This window comes from Dama dama, chromosome 25 (genome assembly GCF_033118175.1).
Source record: "Dama dama isolate Ldn47 chromosome 25, ASM3311817v1, whole genome shotgun sequence".
Classification (NCBI taxonomy): domain Eukaryota; kingdom Metazoa; phylum Chordata; class Mammalia; order Artiodactyla; family Cervidae; genus Dama; species Dama dama.
Genome location: NC_083705.1, coordinates 11,704,031 through 11,721,967, shown reverse-complemented (window position 1 = coordinate 11,721,967; position 17,937 = coordinate 11,704,031). Strand labels below are relative to the sequence as shown.

The window sequence follows — 17,937 nt, the reverse complement described above, 5'->3', positions numbered from 1 at the left end:
TGATCATACCATCGTGGTTATCTGGGTCATGAAGATATTTTTGGAAAAGTTCTTCTGTGTATTCTTGCCACCTCATCTTAATGTTCTGCTTCTGTTCGGTCCATACCTTTTCTGTCCTTTATTGTGCTCATCTTTGCATGAAATGTTCCCTTGGTATCTCTGACTTTCCTCAATAGATCTCTAGTCTTTCCCATTCTATTGTCTTCCTCTATTTCTTTGCATTGATCACTGAGGAAGGCTTTCTTATCTCCCTGCTCTTCTTTGGAACTCTGCATTCAGATGGGTGTACCTTTCCTTTTCTCCTTTGACTTTCACTTCTCTTCTTTTCTCAGCTATTTGTAAGGCCTCCTCAGGCAACCATTTTGCCTTTTTGCGTTTCTTTTTCTTGGGAATGGTCTTGATCACCACTTCCTGTATAATGTCACAAACCTCCATCCATAGTTCTTCAGGCACTCTATCAGATCTAATCCCTTGAATCTGTCTGTCATTTCCACTGTATGATCGTAAGGGATTTGATTTAGGTCATACCTGAATGGTCTAGTGTGGTGTTCCCTACTTTCTTCCATTTAAGTCTGAATTTTGCAATAAGGAGTTCATGATCTGAGCCATAGTCAGCTCCCAGTCTGTTCCTCTTAGATACTTTAATTTGATCCTGAGTAATTAGATTATACACACACACACACACTTGACCAAAGTGAACTTTATTTTTGTCTCAATCTTGCTATTTTGAAAATTAAAAAAAGAAATATTTGTGGGATGTTAGATGAGTTTCATTGCCCCTTTACTGAACCCTTTCTACATGCAAAGATACAACTCAAATGTGATAAAATATCCTCTTTAAGTTTCAGTAAAGACCTAAGTATAGAGTCATATGTAAAAGCAAAATAATGACATCTTTTTAAAACAACAAATTTAAAGAGTATGCTTTAAGAATTATTAAAACAGCATAGAGAAACAAAAATATCACTGTTGCAAGGCCACATAAAAGGGCTGAGAGAAATGTAAGGGGTCATTCCTTGAGAGATCGTAGTTCTGAAATTCTCTAAGATTACACAATACAGAGGTGAAAAAGTGGAAACCAAACATACAGTGTTGGCCTGCAGAGTAATTTTATTTTTCAATCAGTGGCCAACATTTACAAAACCAGATTTCTGGCTTCTCCTTGGGAGGGAATATCAATACATCTGGCAACACTGGGTCTTACCACCTTACAGGGCAACAATTAGCTAGAAGCTGTTTGGAGACTGCCCCCTTTAAACAGGGATGTACACTCAACCCGCTTTCATTACTGTCTACCTCCATCAAGTTTCCTACTTAGCTCTATAGACACCTTAGTCTATGGTACCTTATCTTAACACAATGAAAAGGAGGAGAGGGATGCTCAAAAGAGCCAGTTTCAGACGTGCCAGTGTGAGAGACTCTTAATGACTTTCAGCAGACCTACTGGCACTCAGTGGTAGAAGCCTCCTTTATTTTTTATTTTTTTGCTTCTTAATATTTTTTTATTCTCTCTGTTATTTCCCAGCTTAGTTAAGTATTATTTTCTGGTAATAAATTGTTGACAATGAATTCCTGATAATACATTGTTAGAAAAACAAGCAGAAGTATGTGAGAGTCAGGACAAAGCCCAGAGACATGCAGGCTATGGGGGTGGAGGCACAGCGCTTGCTGCTTCCCCACCTTCCTCTCACCGCTGCCGTACTGACTCTACCCTAGAGAAATCAGGTTAGAGGGCACCTCAAGAGCTGCCCCAGAGGCATTACAGCAGAGTGACAAAGGAACATCATGTGAGAGTTATACTGTTAGACTCTGACCTTCTCACATCTACTACACTGTGCACCTTCAGTGTCTGGCTACAGAATTAACGATTGGGTATGGGCACAGAGTAAAGATGAAGCTCTGTCAGCTCTGCCTCAGTGATGGGGAAGCCACGGGACTTCTCCACACCAGCTGGCAAAGCAACTTCCCTCTGTCTTGCCCACTGTCTCTTTGGGTCACTGCCCATGTTTCATTTCAGCTGCAGTGCAAAGTTAGGGCATAGGATGACTGCTCTGAGTAATTCTATCTTAAGGATGGCCCCTGGGACGACTCAGAAGCTCAACTTGCCTCACTGTAAATGCTTAAAATACAATTACTTCAAGTTAGCAGCCACCAACAAACTATAGCTCTGTGGTTAAGCTGTGTGTGAACTCTGAATGAAATACATCAAGGTACAATTTTAGTTTTTCCATTTATTGACTACATGATCTTATTGACTACTAGTAACTTAGGAGATTACTTAATCTTTTTATGCCTTAGTTATCTGTAAAATGGTGCTCATAATATGACAGGTTCACAGATACTGTGGTGATGAAATCAGACTAAATGCTTATATGTAAAAAGCTTAAGCTTGCCTAGAATATTTTGCCAGTATTATTATTTTCCTTGAAATAAATACAAAGTGCATACATATATTGCTGTGAAGAAGACCATGATTGCAGCAGCATGTGCTGCAATCCATGTTATCCTCTGATCCAGTTGTAAATATTCTTTTTGCATGTGTTTTTGACATCAATCTGCTGTAATATTTTTGGTAATAGCTGCAAATTAACCCGGCTGAGCTAGTGGGCCATGAACATACTTTCTAGTCAGGATTCACTGGAAATGTCTATAATAACATTAGAAATTTGGTTAATTTTTTAAGAGCATAAGAGACATGAATATATTTCATCTGCTAACGTATTTCCCACTGTGAGAGTCTTGCTGAGGTTCTATAGGCCCAAATCTCAACATCAGTTAAATATGTGACAGCACTTTCTCCTACTTAGTATTATGGAATGGAATCTTAAGTATGAAAGATGTCTTGTATAGTATGTCAAAATGTTGAGCAATATCGTTTCAATCTAAACACAGAAATGAAAAAAGAGCAGATGATTTCCCTTTTGCTATAATTCACTTTGGGATGCATGTCATGAAGAGCACTATACAAAAGCAATTTTCATTGACTGACTGACTGATTGAGGAACAGGGTGACTGTTCTCTCCAGCTTACATCCCTACTGAAGTATCTGAAGTATGATTCTTATAACTCCTGACAGCTCTTCACAATTTGTAGTTAAATGCTAGGTTAGCACAAAGGGGGAAGGAGGGTGAGAGAGAAAGGATTATAATTAGAACTTTTTCTGGTTTTTAGTGCAGCTCACTTGAGTCAGATAGTTAAACAGAAGAGGTTAAGATAAATTCAAACCTAAATGTTCTAATTACTCCATTCAGCATATTTAAATTTTAGAGAACATAATTGCTAAAAATACACAGTTAATAAGTTAATGGTATAATTGAATCAGTAATACTGACCATTGTATAATTCTTGTTCTATTTCTATGTAAGTTGCTACTCTTTCTAGAATATTTAGTTTTAATAGAAGTTCTGATTTAGGGAAACATTCAACATCAGTGTCCAATTCTTATAATCTGAAAGAGAATGAGTCACATCTTTGAAATGCCTCTCTAATTTGTATAAAACATGCTCTTTCATTTACCTAATTTGGATAGATCTTTCTTTCACTTTGTGATATAACTAAATGAATGCTGATCTATGAGTTATATATGCAAATACTTAACATGACCAGGGATAAAACTGAGAACATTTCACACAAAAATCTTATGTTCCAAATTATTGTAACAGATCCATGTGTAATCCCTGTTACTACTGGCCTGTTCTTAAAATTTTAGTTTATCTTTCTAATGACATAAACGCATGGGGAGCTTTTTTTGCTAATATACCTAAACTAGGTTTTTCTCAGTTGTTAAGTTAAAGCAATGCTGGTTAGACAATAATTCTTACTTGAAATAGATTCACTTAATTATAATAGATCTTTATTCTAATAATGGACTAAATTCAATGCTTGAAAATTTAGATTTGTTTGCAAAATATGGAAGACGGCTTATTTGGAGAATGCTTTTTAAAAACCCCAAAGAGCTAAAGCCAGGTAGCAGGTCATAACAAACACATTTTCAGGGGAGAGGCACTTGCAATGCCTTCCCCCAGCAGCTGCACACAAACGGCAAGGCCTTAAGTGTCAGAAAGGCTTTCACGTAGGTTCATGCTTCACTTGCTGTGGAAGCTGGAGGAGATAACTTCTGCAATTTAGAACTGACACTCTTCATGTAATTATGCTTCCAGCAATATAGGTCCAGGTTGGGGGGGAGGGGAAACAGTTCAAACTAGTAAATAATTGCAGTATCATTGCATCAGTTTAGTTTAAAGAGCTGACAAACCCTCTCTAAACTCTAAGCACAATTAGTCATTAGGGTCTAGTTTTTCAGCACTGTTAAGCAATTTGTAACCCATTCCTTTTAATAGGGTTAGGCATTACTTAACCGACACAGATGCCTTGAAAACTGAAACCCTGACTTATGAAGCAGCAACCTTGTTCATTACCTTCTCTGATAGGCAAATCATCTATAAAAACAGCATTTAATGGGCAACCAATGAATAATCAATGGCTCACTTTTCATCTGAGTGTGAAAATGAGAATAATCTAATATAAATTCCCTCTGGTAAGAGGCTGAATCTTGGATTCTGCTGCTCTTCAGGGTTGATTTATAAGGTCTTGGAAAGCTGATGTAAACAGATGATCAATGGGACCCATCCTTGCTCATAATAACCCCCAACTGGCCCACTCCCTCTTTTCCAAGTCTATCCCTTCAGGCTATTAGCTCTGTCCAGCTAATTCTTCCCACTACTTCTGCCTGCTGCTCTTACTCTGGCCATCCGTTCAGTCCAGCCGACTCAGAAGTAATTTTATACGCAGCAGAGAGCGGGTGGAATTGATTTTTCACTCAGTGCTCAGTTCCCATCTGAATAATTATCAATTTTACTGCCTCATAAAGGGAAGAGTCAAAATTTCAAATCAATTCAAAAGAGCTTTTGAAACGACAGAAACTGTGCATAAGAATAGAGGTCAAAGTTGTCAGTGACCTAAGGAGATGATGTCAGATACTACTATACCCAACAGTTGACATCAGAGGCACTCAAGATGATATAACCTAGTGCTAATGCAAATCATATTTATGCTGACTACCAGAAACCAGTCATTAATATTTAAAATGCTATCTGAGAGCCTACATTCCAAATAAATAGAATGCATTCCACTGTTAATAAAGATATATCACTACCTAGTCAAATGCTATAAAGTAAAGGATTACCAAGTATTATTAACACATAGAAATTACTTAAACCAACAAACACATGATAATTCTGAGTAAAGACAAACATGATTGTCCTTTGCACAACAACATTACTTGTTCTGCACAGTCTGATGGCATTTGTCCAGGACCATGGCCTATTGATTTTTGCTAAAATTTTCTACCCACTTAAAAGTTCCTGCCAAAGTTTATGGGACAACATGACGATCACGGTGAATACTGGCAGGTGGAGGACTTGTCGCCTGCCAGGGTGAGGCTGGGGGTGGTCTTGACTCCTGGCCAGTCCATGGGTATTTATTTTCTCCACTGGCTGGCTACATGCTTTAATTCTGTGGTTCTCGGCCTTCTCATGAAACACCTGAGTGCTGTGACACACTCCCAGCAGAACCAGTGGCTACTGCAGATGGGTGGATAAGGAGAGGTGTATCCAAATCCTGACAGAATGTGTATTCTGAAGAGGCACTCTGGCTGAATCTGAGACTTTATCCCTGCCGACTAGTCCCCTGAGAATAAATGGTGTAAGTAAGTTGTAAGGACTTCGGATTTTGAGCCAAAAAGACCTTGGTTCACATTCCACTTTCCAGTTGATCTCTCTGTGCTTCATTTTATTCAACTGTAAAATGGGGATGACAATATACCCACATTTCATGGTTGTTGTGGGGTCTAAATGAGGAGACGTCCCTGAGAGTCCTCTCCTACTGCCATCACTATACTAATCAGTTAGCGTACAGTTAGGGACTGGTCTCTCCTTCCCACCTGGCAGGAAAAACTTACAAAGAGAAATTATGTCTTTTGGATCTTAACAGCTCTTGCACCGTGTACATAGAAGGTCCTCAGTAAATGAGCTACCTTCCTCCTGCTTAATCACCAACATGTTTTGTAACAATTTCAGGATCATACCAAACAGTTGCAGCCCTTTGCTTATTTACACAAAATCTTCATCCACACCTTCTTGCAGGAAATTAACTGGTTAACTGAAACATCACCACAAATAAAGTTTACATAATTTCATTTAAGTATTAGCAAAAAATTACAGCCAGGAAGAAAACCTCTTCCTTGGCTTTCTTATTCATTTTCATCATTTATTTACTCAGACTGACATTTTCTGCTGATTGCAGGTGACTTATTTGCTGGCTAACAACCATGTTCAAGTGTTTACATTTGCAAACCACAGACTATTATGGCGATAGTTTGGCAAAATAACACACCTGGAAGCAGTATAAAGATATCATTTCCCAAATTTAGTAGAATGGGAAAATATCATACTGATGCTATCTCCATAGCAAAATGGTATTACTCTCTTTGAAATGTTTCTGGCATATATATTATGTTTATCTTTATGCATGATGTTACTGTGATTTGTAGAAGTGAGTTTTTATAAAGAACATTAAACTTAGACCTAATTCATATTAGCTAGTCAGAAAACATTTGAGAATTAACAAACCTGGCTTTATCACTTATTATTTAAATGTTTTTGGGAATATGACCCATCTGAATCTTGATTTCTCATCTAAAAATGGGGAAAATGACCCAGCAGGTCCCCTGGCACAGACCAGGAGCCCAGCAAATGGTAGCTTCTCACCACACCAGAGTATGCACAAGGCAAACCTAAGAGGACGCTATTAGAGGTTCCAGGAAACAAATCAGAGCTTGACTGTTGCTAGCTCCAGCTTTGACTTTTACTCAGTATTTCTCTCGTCTCTGAAAGTGCTATCCTCTTTCTGAATACTAGCTTCACTGCGTGAGATGCGTGAATTACAGATTTGCTGAGGGCAGGTAATCCTGAGGCCAACTATCCTACTTACAGGGAAAATACTCCTAGAGGAGAACCAGGAAAGGGTCTTGGCAAGACCAGTTGCTCTAAGGTATTCAGAGACCAGATTGGCTTGGGGAAAACTCTTATCTCTTAAGCTAGGTGAACAACCACTATTTACCTGCTGCAGGACCTCTGGATTTTGCTGCATAAAATGTAACAGTCTCTGACCAGCCTGGGTAGCCTCTCGGCATCGAAGTGATTTCTTGCCCTCTTTTGCTATGTGCTTGAAGAGGTAGGTGACGATGTAGTCTAAACTGGTACAGCAGCTGGAGGAGACGACTGTATCTGTGTGAACAACAAATGAGAATTCACTTGCATGACTAAAGTGTTTATGTCATCTCACTCTAATGCCTAAATTAAAAAACAATTTCTGGTTTCAAAGCACTTTTATCAAACTGTAAACTCTTTGAGGATTTTTGCTTTGCTTATCTCTTTTAAACCCAATGTCAGCTACAGGACTTCACATAGAGCTACATGAGTAAGTAAATGATTCCTCAATTGCATTGGACAGAATTTTCCATATGTGACCTTAATGACCTTCTGTTCGATTTAAGTGTCTTTATTAAATATCTACATGGTGCAAAGTGCTCTGCTTCAGGGGAAACTGGGTGTAAACTTGGCACAAAGTACTTTGCTTCAGGGAAACCCTCGCCCTTGTATCAAAGAGACCATGATTTAGACATAAGCCGCTGGAGAACAGTGCTGTGTAGAAATGAGGATCACACTGCTGTGAAAATTTTGAGAGAGATACTGAATTTGGATGAGGATCAAGGAGGGTCTGGTGAAGGAGGTAGCACCTGAGATGGGCTGGGAAAAGTTATTTCAGTTAAACATAAGGAAGGACATTTTTCAAATGGAGAGATTAGCACAGTGTACATAATATGGTGAGAAGGTATGGATTTTGAAGCCAGAATTTCAATCTAGTTTCAAATTCCATCTTTTTCAGCTACTTGCTGTGTGTTATTGTGAAGGAGCCATTACGCTTTCTCATCATTTGTAAAATATGTTGCAGAGCTGAATGAGGAGAAAAATAACTAGAAATCCTCACAGTAAAAATAACTGATATTTATTGAGAGCTTACTATGTTTAATAAACAACACGAGTACCTAGAGGGTATTATGCTAAGTGAAATAAGTCGGACAGAGAAAGCTAAATACCATATGAGTTCACTTATATGTGAAACCTAAAGGAAAAAAAAACCCAAATGAACAAAGATGACAAAAGAGAAACAGTCATAGATGCAGAGAGCCAACAGGTGGTTGCCAGAGGAGAGGGGTATGGGAGGAATGAGAGAAATAGGTGACGGAGACCAAGAGGTCCAAACTTTCAGTAACAAAATGAGTCCCGGGCATAAACTGTACAGTGCGGAGAATATAGCCAATAATATCTTAGTAGATTGACAGATGGTAACTAGACTCCATAGTATTTTACCACCATGTAATGTTTAGAAATACTGAATGACTATGTTGGGTACCAGACACTAACACAGCGCTGTAGGGCAATTATACTTTAAAAACAAACAAACTCACAGAAGAAGAAATCGTATCTGTGGTTATCAAAGGTAGCTGGTTAGCAGGAGGGGAAACTGGATGAGGGTGGTCAAGTGGTATAAATAACACTGCTGTATATTATATATGAAAGTTAGAGTATATCCTATGTATACCCATCACAAGGATGAGTATTATATTTTTAACTATATGGGAAGATAAATGTGATAAATGATAGATGATAAATACCAAACTTATTGTGGTAATCATTTTGGGATGTATATAAGTCAAATCATTATGTTATACACCTTAAATTTGTACAGTGTCAATTATATCTCAAAAAAACTGGAAGGAGAAAAATATGGTAGTTATTACTAATTTTCCTTACGGTATATTTAGGGGGTAGGACTTATGGTTTGAGTAAAAGAATGTGTAGAAGAATCTTAAGAGAGTAGGCTGACAGAAAAGTTTGGGATCTTCCTTGAGGGCATCCAGTAGTGGCTCGCACATTTACATACAATCTGAAAGGCAACAGAGGTGTTAGTGAAAGGTTATTTTTCTTTTGGCAAGTAAGTGTCACTAAATAACACTAAATGACATGTACACTAAATAACATTTCATATACTCTAACAACCACTTCTGTATATAGTAGGTACTGTTATTTGTACTTTTCTAATGAGAAAAATGAAGCTCAGAGATGGCTTATCCAAAGGTCATAGTTTTGATTTAGAGCAACACACTGCCCAGATTTTTTTTTTGGCTGATAGTAATGTATGGACACAATTCTGGGGAATTTATGATTAGTAACAGAAACAGCAAGACAAACAATTAAAAACACGATGGGCCTCAAAAAAATGGTAAATATAGTAGATTCAGAATAGATTGGGAGAGTAGGGCTGGAAGTAGCAGATTATAAACTTCTAAGGCATTAGTTACTTTCTTGTTCATTTTACTCATCTCTAAAATGCTGAGACACCTGTGTGCTTGTCACAGATGAGAAATGAAACATCAGTTGATTTAACTAAAGAATGGGTAGCAGCAGTGCTTAGTCATGTCCGACCCTTTGCAACCCCTCGGATTGTAGCCCACCAGGCTCCTCTGTCCATGGAATTCTCCAGGCAAGAATACTGAAGTGGGTTGCCATTTCCTTCTCCAAAGAATGGGTAGACAAAGCTACTCTGAGAAAGTTTTTTTTTTTTTTTCCAGGCCTTGAGTTCTGTTTAGTAATAATACTAGAATCAATGTAATACTACAGTGTAAAAATTCTCTCACACACATTGTTTTAAGTGAAATGACATAGTAAGTAGACGTAGGTTTGGGGGCAAGTTCTGAAATGTAGACAGAAGTACACGTTTCAAATAGAGGACAATGGTAGCTGATACAGAACCATGAGGGGTTGAATGAATGTCTAAAAGATGGGCATGGACTATAGTTTTGGGAAGCTGTGGAACTATAGGCTTTTAAGAAAGGACCTTTTATTTCCTCCTATAGTGATGGCATTTGACTGATTATTTTTCTCTCCCCACTAACTGGGTTACTTTGCAGAAAAGGAAGTTTAGTTTTACTAATATAACCCGGGGAAGTAGTATATAACGTAGTAGAAAATTTTTAGGCCTACAAGTCAGGCACAGATTTGTTGAACCTGTTTGCTTTTCTCTTTTCCTTCATATTTCTGCCTTTGAAGTCCCAACTGTGAAAGTAAATGGATTAAGTAACTTAACATCTACAAAAGGAAGCAAGCAGGAAATACATATGCTTCCCCTCACTAGTGAAAAGCGATATGCTATCAATCATACAAAAATTATCAAGACTTCACATAGATTTGGTGACCACATGCCATGCAGGTTGCATTAAAAGGTTCCAATCTACTGAGTCAGCTATGAAAAAGCCAGGTAAACACTTTAGACATGAAGGTTGGAGCATATAACCATGCAATAAAAGCAAGAAGAAGAGCTTCCATTATGGCTGATTTATTGTTAGGGGCTTTGAAAAGGATAGATGATATTTCAGGGTAGATTGAAAAGTGTGGAATCATAAGGATCATGGACCATTTTATCAAAGAATGAATGAATAGTGCTGAGGATTATGTATTATTATTGGTCTTCTTTATTTGCAGCTGAAGCTATTGCGTGAGATTCAAATAATGAAACTCTCCTGAAATAAAAGAATGGGCAGAAGTCATGAATTTTCGTCTTTTCTCCTAGCTCTTGGTGTTGACAGTCCATGTTTTGGCAATTGTGGACAGAGTGTTTACGCCCGACAGGCACTGTGTCCTCTCCGGCAACTTGCTATCTAGTACTGAAACCACCACAGGCCCCTTCTCTTCTGCAACTGGCCTCCCCAGGGAGCACAGGCATCCTCAGCAGCCCTCGTGTTCACCAAGACTATCGCAGAAAGCCGCTCGGAAATGTTAACTAACTCTGTAGGAAAGAGTTGCTTAACTGAGACTCAGAAGAATGACAATGGGTTGAACTGAAATTTGGCTTTGACTCAAAATTTCTCATCATGGCAGAGGGGGGTGTGAAGTGAAGTGAAGTTGCTCAGTCGTGTCCGACTCTTTGCGACCCTGTGGACTGTAGCCCACCAGGCTCCTCCATCCATGGGATTCTCCAGGCAAGAATACTGGAGTGGGTTGCCATTTCCTTCTCCAGGGGATCTTCCCGATCCAGGGATTGAACCCGGGTCTCCCGCATTGTAGGCAGACACTTTACCGTCTGTACCACCAGGGGAAATATGGTGTGAGAGGCAAATTCAGAAACAAAGGTCTATTTGGGTGATGCAGCAGTTTAGAGTTGAATCTGTCTTCTAGATTGACTACTGAAGATTCAATCTGACTATATGAAGATTCAATTTCACCTCTGTAAAATGTGCTTACTACCACCTACTTTGTTTTGAGAAATTAAAGATTAGAGAGAGAAACTGTGTAAAGTTTGTAACATAGTGCCCAACTCTAGTAGATTTCTCCCTTTTCACCCCCCATTTATTTTCCTGGCTATTTCAAATTCCTGAAACACCAAGTCTGTCATTCAATTTAGCTAATACGTATCTTTCTTCTCTTTTTAGCATGTTTTTGGTGGGAGAAACTAAAGAAGAAGGCCTCTAAGTTTCTAAACATTCATGGAATGTTTTACTTCTTTATTACATTTATAACATTAACTCCAATTCAAGAACATGCTCCTAACAACACATATTCTTTATTAATAATGAAAATTTTAATAATAATGAACTTGATTAGGGTAATTTCTGATGGTTTCTAGTGGGTTTTCACTTGCCCCCATCTTTTCCTGTTTTGCCTTCTGTGCCATCCTTTGCTTTCTTGGAATGCAACCCCATCCCTGTCACGGCTCATCTTCAGAGGCTTTCCCTGATCACTTCTAAAAAAGCCATAGAACCATTCCCTATTCATTATTTTAAGTCTTGTTTAGCACTTATGATGATTTGATATTTTCTTATGTGTGTGTGTTTACTGTTATCTCTCATCCCTAGAATACAAACTTCACATTAGCGGAGACCTTACCTGTCTTATTCTCTTCAGTACTATCAAGATCTAGAATGGAACCTGGTACATAGCATGTGCACCGCTGATATTTATTAAATGAATGAGTTGAGAACCATTATTAAGAGTGGATTTTTGTAAGCCCTGTGCTGGCCTCTACAAGAGTATGGGGGTAGGTAATAGTGGTGGTTTCCCCCTCAGTCAATCTCTCCCATCAGGAAGCTTCTATAAGCCTCCTATCCTTATCCATCAGAGGGCAGACAGAATGAAAACCACAATCACAGGAAACTAACCAAACTGATCACATGGGCCACATCCTTGTCTAACTCAATGAAACTATGAGCCATGCCGTGTAGGGCCATCCAAGACGGACGGGTCATGGTGGAGAGTTCTGACAAAATGTGGTCCACTGCAGAAGGGAATGGCAAACCACTTCAGTATTCTTGCCTTGAGACCCTCATGAACAGTATGAAAAGGCAGAAAGACAAGACACTGAAAGATAAACTCCCCAAGTTGATAGGTGCCCAAATATGCTACTGGAGAAGAGTGGAGAAATAACTCCAGAAAGAATGAAAAGAGGAGCCAAAGAGAAAACAACACCCAGTTGTGGATGTGACTGGTGATGGAAGTAAAATCTGATGCTGTAAAGAGCAATATTGCATAGGAACCTGGAATGTTAGGTCTGTGACTCAAGGTAAATTAGAAGTGGTCAAACAGGAGATGGCAAGAGTGAACATCAACATTTTAGGAATCAGTGAACTAAAAAGGATTGGAATGGGAGAATTTAACTCAGATGACCATTATATCTACTACTGAGGGCAAGAATCCCTTAGAAGAAATGGAGTAGCCCTCATAGTCAACAAGAGTCAGAAATGCAGTACTTGGGTGCAATCTCAAAAATGATCTCTGGTCATTCCCAAGGCAAAGCATTCAATATCACAGTAATCCAAGCCTATGCCCCAAGCACTAATGCTGAAGAAGCTGAAGTTGAATGGTTCTATGAAGGCCTTGTAGGCCTTCATAACACCAAAAAAAGATGTCCTTTTCATCATCGGGGACTGGAATGCAAAAGTAGAAAGTCAAGAGATACCTGGAGTAACAGGCAAGTTTGGCCTTGGAGTACAAAATGAAGCAAGGCAAAAGCTAACAGAGTTTTGCCAAGAGAACACCCTGGTCATAGCGAACACCCTCTTCCAACAACACAAGAGACAACTCTACACAAGGACATCACCAGAAGGTCAACACCGAAATCAGACTGATTATATTCTTTGCAGCCAAACATGGAGAAACTCTATATGGTCAAGAAAAATAAGACTGGGAGCTGACAGCGGCTCAGATCATGAACTCCTTATTGCAAAGTTCAGACTTACATTGAAGAAAGTAGGGAAAACCACACTAGACCATTCAGGTATGACCTAAATCAAATCCCTTACGATTACACAGTGGAAGTGAGAAATAGATTCAAGGGATTTGATCTGATAGACAGAGTGCCTGAAGAGCTATGGATAGAGGTTCATGACATTGTACAGGAGGTGGTGATCAAGACCATCCTCAAGAAAAAGAAATGAAAAAAGGCAAAATGGTTGTCTGAGGAGGCCTTACAAATAGCTGAGAAAAGAAGAGAAGTGAAAGTCAAAGGAGAAAAGGAAAGATACACCCATCTGAATGCAGAGTTCCAAAATATAGCAAGGAGAGATAAGAAAGCCTTCCTCAGCGATCAATGCAAAGAAATAGAGGAAAACAATAGAATTGGAAAGACTAGAGATCTCTTCAAGAAAATCAGAGATACCAAGGGAACATTTCATGCAAAGATGAGCACAATAAAGGACTGAAATGGTATGGACCGAACAGAAGCAGAATATTAAGATGAGGTGGCAAGAATATACAGAAGAACTATACAAAAAAGATCTTTATGATCCAGATAATCAAGCTGGTGTGATCACTCACCTAGAGTCAGACCTCCTGGAATGTGAAGTCAAGTGGGCCTTAGGAAGCATCACTATGAACAAAGCCAGTGAAGAGGATGGAATTCCAGTTGAGCTGTTTCAAATTCTAATGATGTTGTTAAAGTGCTGCACTCAACATGCCAGCAAATCTGGAAACCTCAGCAGTGGCCACAGGACTGGAAAAGGTCAGTTTTCATTCCAGTCCCAAAGAAAGGCGATGCCAAAGAATGTTCAAACTACCACACAATTACACTCAAGTTACACAATAGCAAAGTAATGCTGAAAATTCTCCAAGCCAGGCTTCAACAATACGTGAACTGAGAAATTCCAGATATTCAAGCTGGATTTAGAAAAGGCAGAGAAACCAGAGATCAAATTGCCAACATCCCCTGGATCACAGAAAAAGCAAGAGAGTTCCAGAAAAACATCTATTTCTGCTTTATTGACTATACCAAAGCCTTTGACTGTGTGGATCACAACAAACTGTGGAAAATTTAAGAGATGAGAATACCAGAGCACCTTACCTGCCTCCTGAGAAATCTGTATGCAGGTCAAGAAGCAACAATTAGAACCGGACATGGAACAATGGACTGGTTCCAAATTGGGAAAGGTGTATATCAAGGCTGTAAAAGACATCTTGTTTATTTAACTTATATGCAGAGTACATCATGTGAAATGCTGGGCTGGATGAAGCACAAGCTGGAATCAATATTGCCAGGAGAAATATCAATAACCTTGATATGCAGATGATACCACTCTTTTGGCAGAAAGTGAAGAGGAACTAAAGAGCCTTTTGATGAAAATGAAAGAGCAGAGTGAAAAAGTTGACTTAAAACTCAACATTCAAAAACCTAAGATCATTGCATCCAGTCCCATTACTTCAAGGCAAATAGATGGGGAAACAATGGAAACAGTGAGACTCTCTTCTCTTGGGCTCCAAAATCACTGCAGAAGGTGATGACAGCCATGAAATTAAAAGGCGCTTGTTCCTTGGAAGAAAAGCTATGACCAACCTGGAGAACATATTAAAAAGCAGAGACACTACTTTGCCAACAAAGGTCCATCTAGTCAAAGCTATGGTTTTTCCAATAGTCACATATGGATGTGAGAGTTGGATCATAAATAAAGCTAGGCGCCGAAGAATTGATGCTTTTGAACTGTGGTGTTGGAGAAGACTCCTGAGGGTCCCTTAGACAGCAGGGAGATCCAGCCAGTCAATCCTAAAAGAAATCAGTTCTGAATATTCATTGGAAGGACTGATGCTGAAACTGAAGCTCCAATACTTTGGCTGCCTGATGCGAAAAACTGACTCATTGGAAAAGACCCTGATGCTGGGAAAGATTGAAGGCAGGAGGAGAAGGGGACGACAGAGGAGATGGTTGGATGGCATTACCAACTCAATGGACATGAGTTTGAGCAAGCTTTGGGAGTTGGTGACAGACAGGGAAGCCTGGCGTGCTGCAGTTTATGGGGTTGCAAAAACTCGGGCATGACTGAGCAACTGAACTGAACTGAATAGTGGTGGTAGATGGGCAATTTAAAACAGGAAAAATATAACCACTCTTGTCATTTATCTTTCTCTCTTCCCATATTATAGCTGGCCTGAAACTAAGAATGCTAGTGAATGATTAAGAAAAAAATTTAATATTATGTTAAGCATATTAGGCAAGTCACTATTCTATCACTGGTTCAACTATTTTGTACCTGCCTCTCATTTTTCTCACTGAGGTTTACAGTGGAACTGAAGTTTGCTACCCAAATAATATCTATAAATGCCTTTTTGAAAATTTTTCATTGTTGGAAAAGAAGAAACCCAAGTAATTACTTTCAACAGTCTAATCCTCTTTCTTGAAGACAGAGGGCACAATTCACCTGCCAAACTGTGACCTTTATCAGGTGGATCCAGCAGGGTGGTAAGGTGAAGAGGAATGGGATTTAGAGTTATAAAGACTCCTAGAGCAGGCAGTTATTAGTTGTATGACCTTAGGCAAGTTGTTTTACCTCTCTGGGCAGCAGCTTACTCATCTGTACAGTGAAAATAAGATTACCTAATTAATTCATTCAATATATACTTATTGAGCACTTACTATATGTGAGGAACTGGGAAAAAAGTAGTGATCAACACAGTCAAGGAGGAAGCTTACAATTGAGTAGGAAATAAGGACAAACAGTACTATTAACATATTTGATCTAGTTTTAGTATGCAGAGTGCTTCTGAGAATGAAATGAATGAAGAACACATATGAAAATACTTATGACTGCATCACGTACAGAGTCCGTGTTATGGTCATACATTCATAAGTGGCAGCACTGGGACTTAAATTCAAGTTCAGTATTCCCTCCATTATGCCACTTTGTCAAGATTCCTCTGAGAGACTTGTTAAAATGTAGATTCCAGGCTTAAAATCACAGTCTTTGAGTACAACATAACCATCTGCTAATTCGAAACCTTTAAGTACTGCTATGATATGAGATAAAAGAATGTTAAGACAAACTGTAATAGAAAAAGACAAGACTTCAGTTTCTGTTCATGAAGGATTAACTGCTATGAGAATTTTTTCCTTCTGCCATAAACAACTAGAAAACAGGACAAAATATATGAAACAACATTTTTCAATTACTGCACAAGCAGCAGCATAGGACTATTAAAGCAGAGAGGAGGGAAATGAATGAGGTAATGCCTACACAACTGCTCAAGCTTCTTGCCCAGAGCGGTTTCCAGGTAACTGATCAGGAGAGGGGAATCCAAACAAAGCCAAGGTCTCAGTGAGTTGAACCTGGGGAGGCTAAGGCAGCTGGAACTTCTGGGACTGAGTATCAGAGAGTGGGTACTATTTGAGAAGAGAGCTCTGAAGATCTGTAGAGGAGTTCTCTCCAGTCTTTAAACAATGTAACAGAGATACACAACACGTGTAGTTGGAGTTCCAGAAGGAATAGAGACAGAGAGACAGAGGTAGACTGTAATTATTTGAATGCAAACTGTGATTACATCATTTGATGGTGTAGATTATAAACCTTAGAGTACCACTAAAAATTAAGAAGTATGGCTAGTTAGCTCATAGGGGATATAGAATGGAGTCATAAAAAACATTTAATTAATCCAAACTAAAAGAAAGGAGGAAAAAAAGACAAAGCAAGAAAAAATGAGTAACAATACTGTAGATTTAAACTCAATATACTGGTAATTATATTAAATGTTAATGGCTGAAACACTTTATTAATAGAAGGCAGAGACAGTCAGATTTCATATAAAAATATGACCCAACTATATGCTATATGTTAGGCAGATAGGTCCATATCCTAATCCTTGGAACTTGTGAATGTGTTAGCTTACACAGCAGAGAATAAAGTTGCAGATGGGTTAATTTGCTAATCAGTTGAATTAAAAATAGGGAGATTATCCCTGATTATAAGGGCAGGCCCCAGGTAATTCCAAGGGTCCTTGAGAGTGAAAGAGAGGCGGAAGACATCAGAACCCACTGGAGATGCACCTCTGGGAGAGCGCTCAGATGTTCGGTGCTGCCGGCTCTGCAGACGGAGGACAGGAGCCAGGAGTCAGGGCATGCCGGGGATCTCTAGAGGCTGAAGAAGCCAAGGAGACAGATTTGCTCCCGGGCAGGTAACAGCTCTGCTGACACTTTGATTTTAGTCTGGTGAGACGCACGCCAGATTTATGAAGTAAAGAACTACAGGACAGCAAATTTATGTTGTTTTAAGTCATCAAGCTTGTAAAACGTTGTTACAACAGCAACAGAAAATACCTGATGTTGATAAGAAACCAACTTTAAATACTGAGACACACAGAAAGACTAAAAGTGAAATGATGGAAAAAGAGGCTAACTCTAATCAAAAGAATGCTGGAGAGGCTAGTAATACCAGACAAAGTAGATTTCTGAGGAAAGAATATTGCCAGAGATAAACTGTGTCATTTCATAAGGATTAAAGGGTAAATTAATCAAGGGGACATAACAATCCTAAATATATATACACACACTTGATAACAGAGC

The 17,937-nt window shown here is 38.9% G+C and overlaps 1 protein-coding gene across 2 annotated transcripts in view; it reads right to left on the bottom strand.

Annotated features, from left to right (window-relative positions):
- RANBP17 (RAN binding protein 17) overlaps positions 1–17,937 on the bottom strand; it is a 346,604-nt gene that overhangs the window by 25,479 nt on the left and 303,188 nt on the right. For both annotated transcript variants that reach the window (XM_061129445.1, XM_061129446.1), the window contains one exon: positions 7,120–7,286. In XM_061129445.1, coding sequence (XP_060985428.1) covers positions 7,120–7,286 — 167 coding nt within the window. The remainder of the gene's footprint in view (positions 1–7,119; positions 7,287–17,937) is intronic.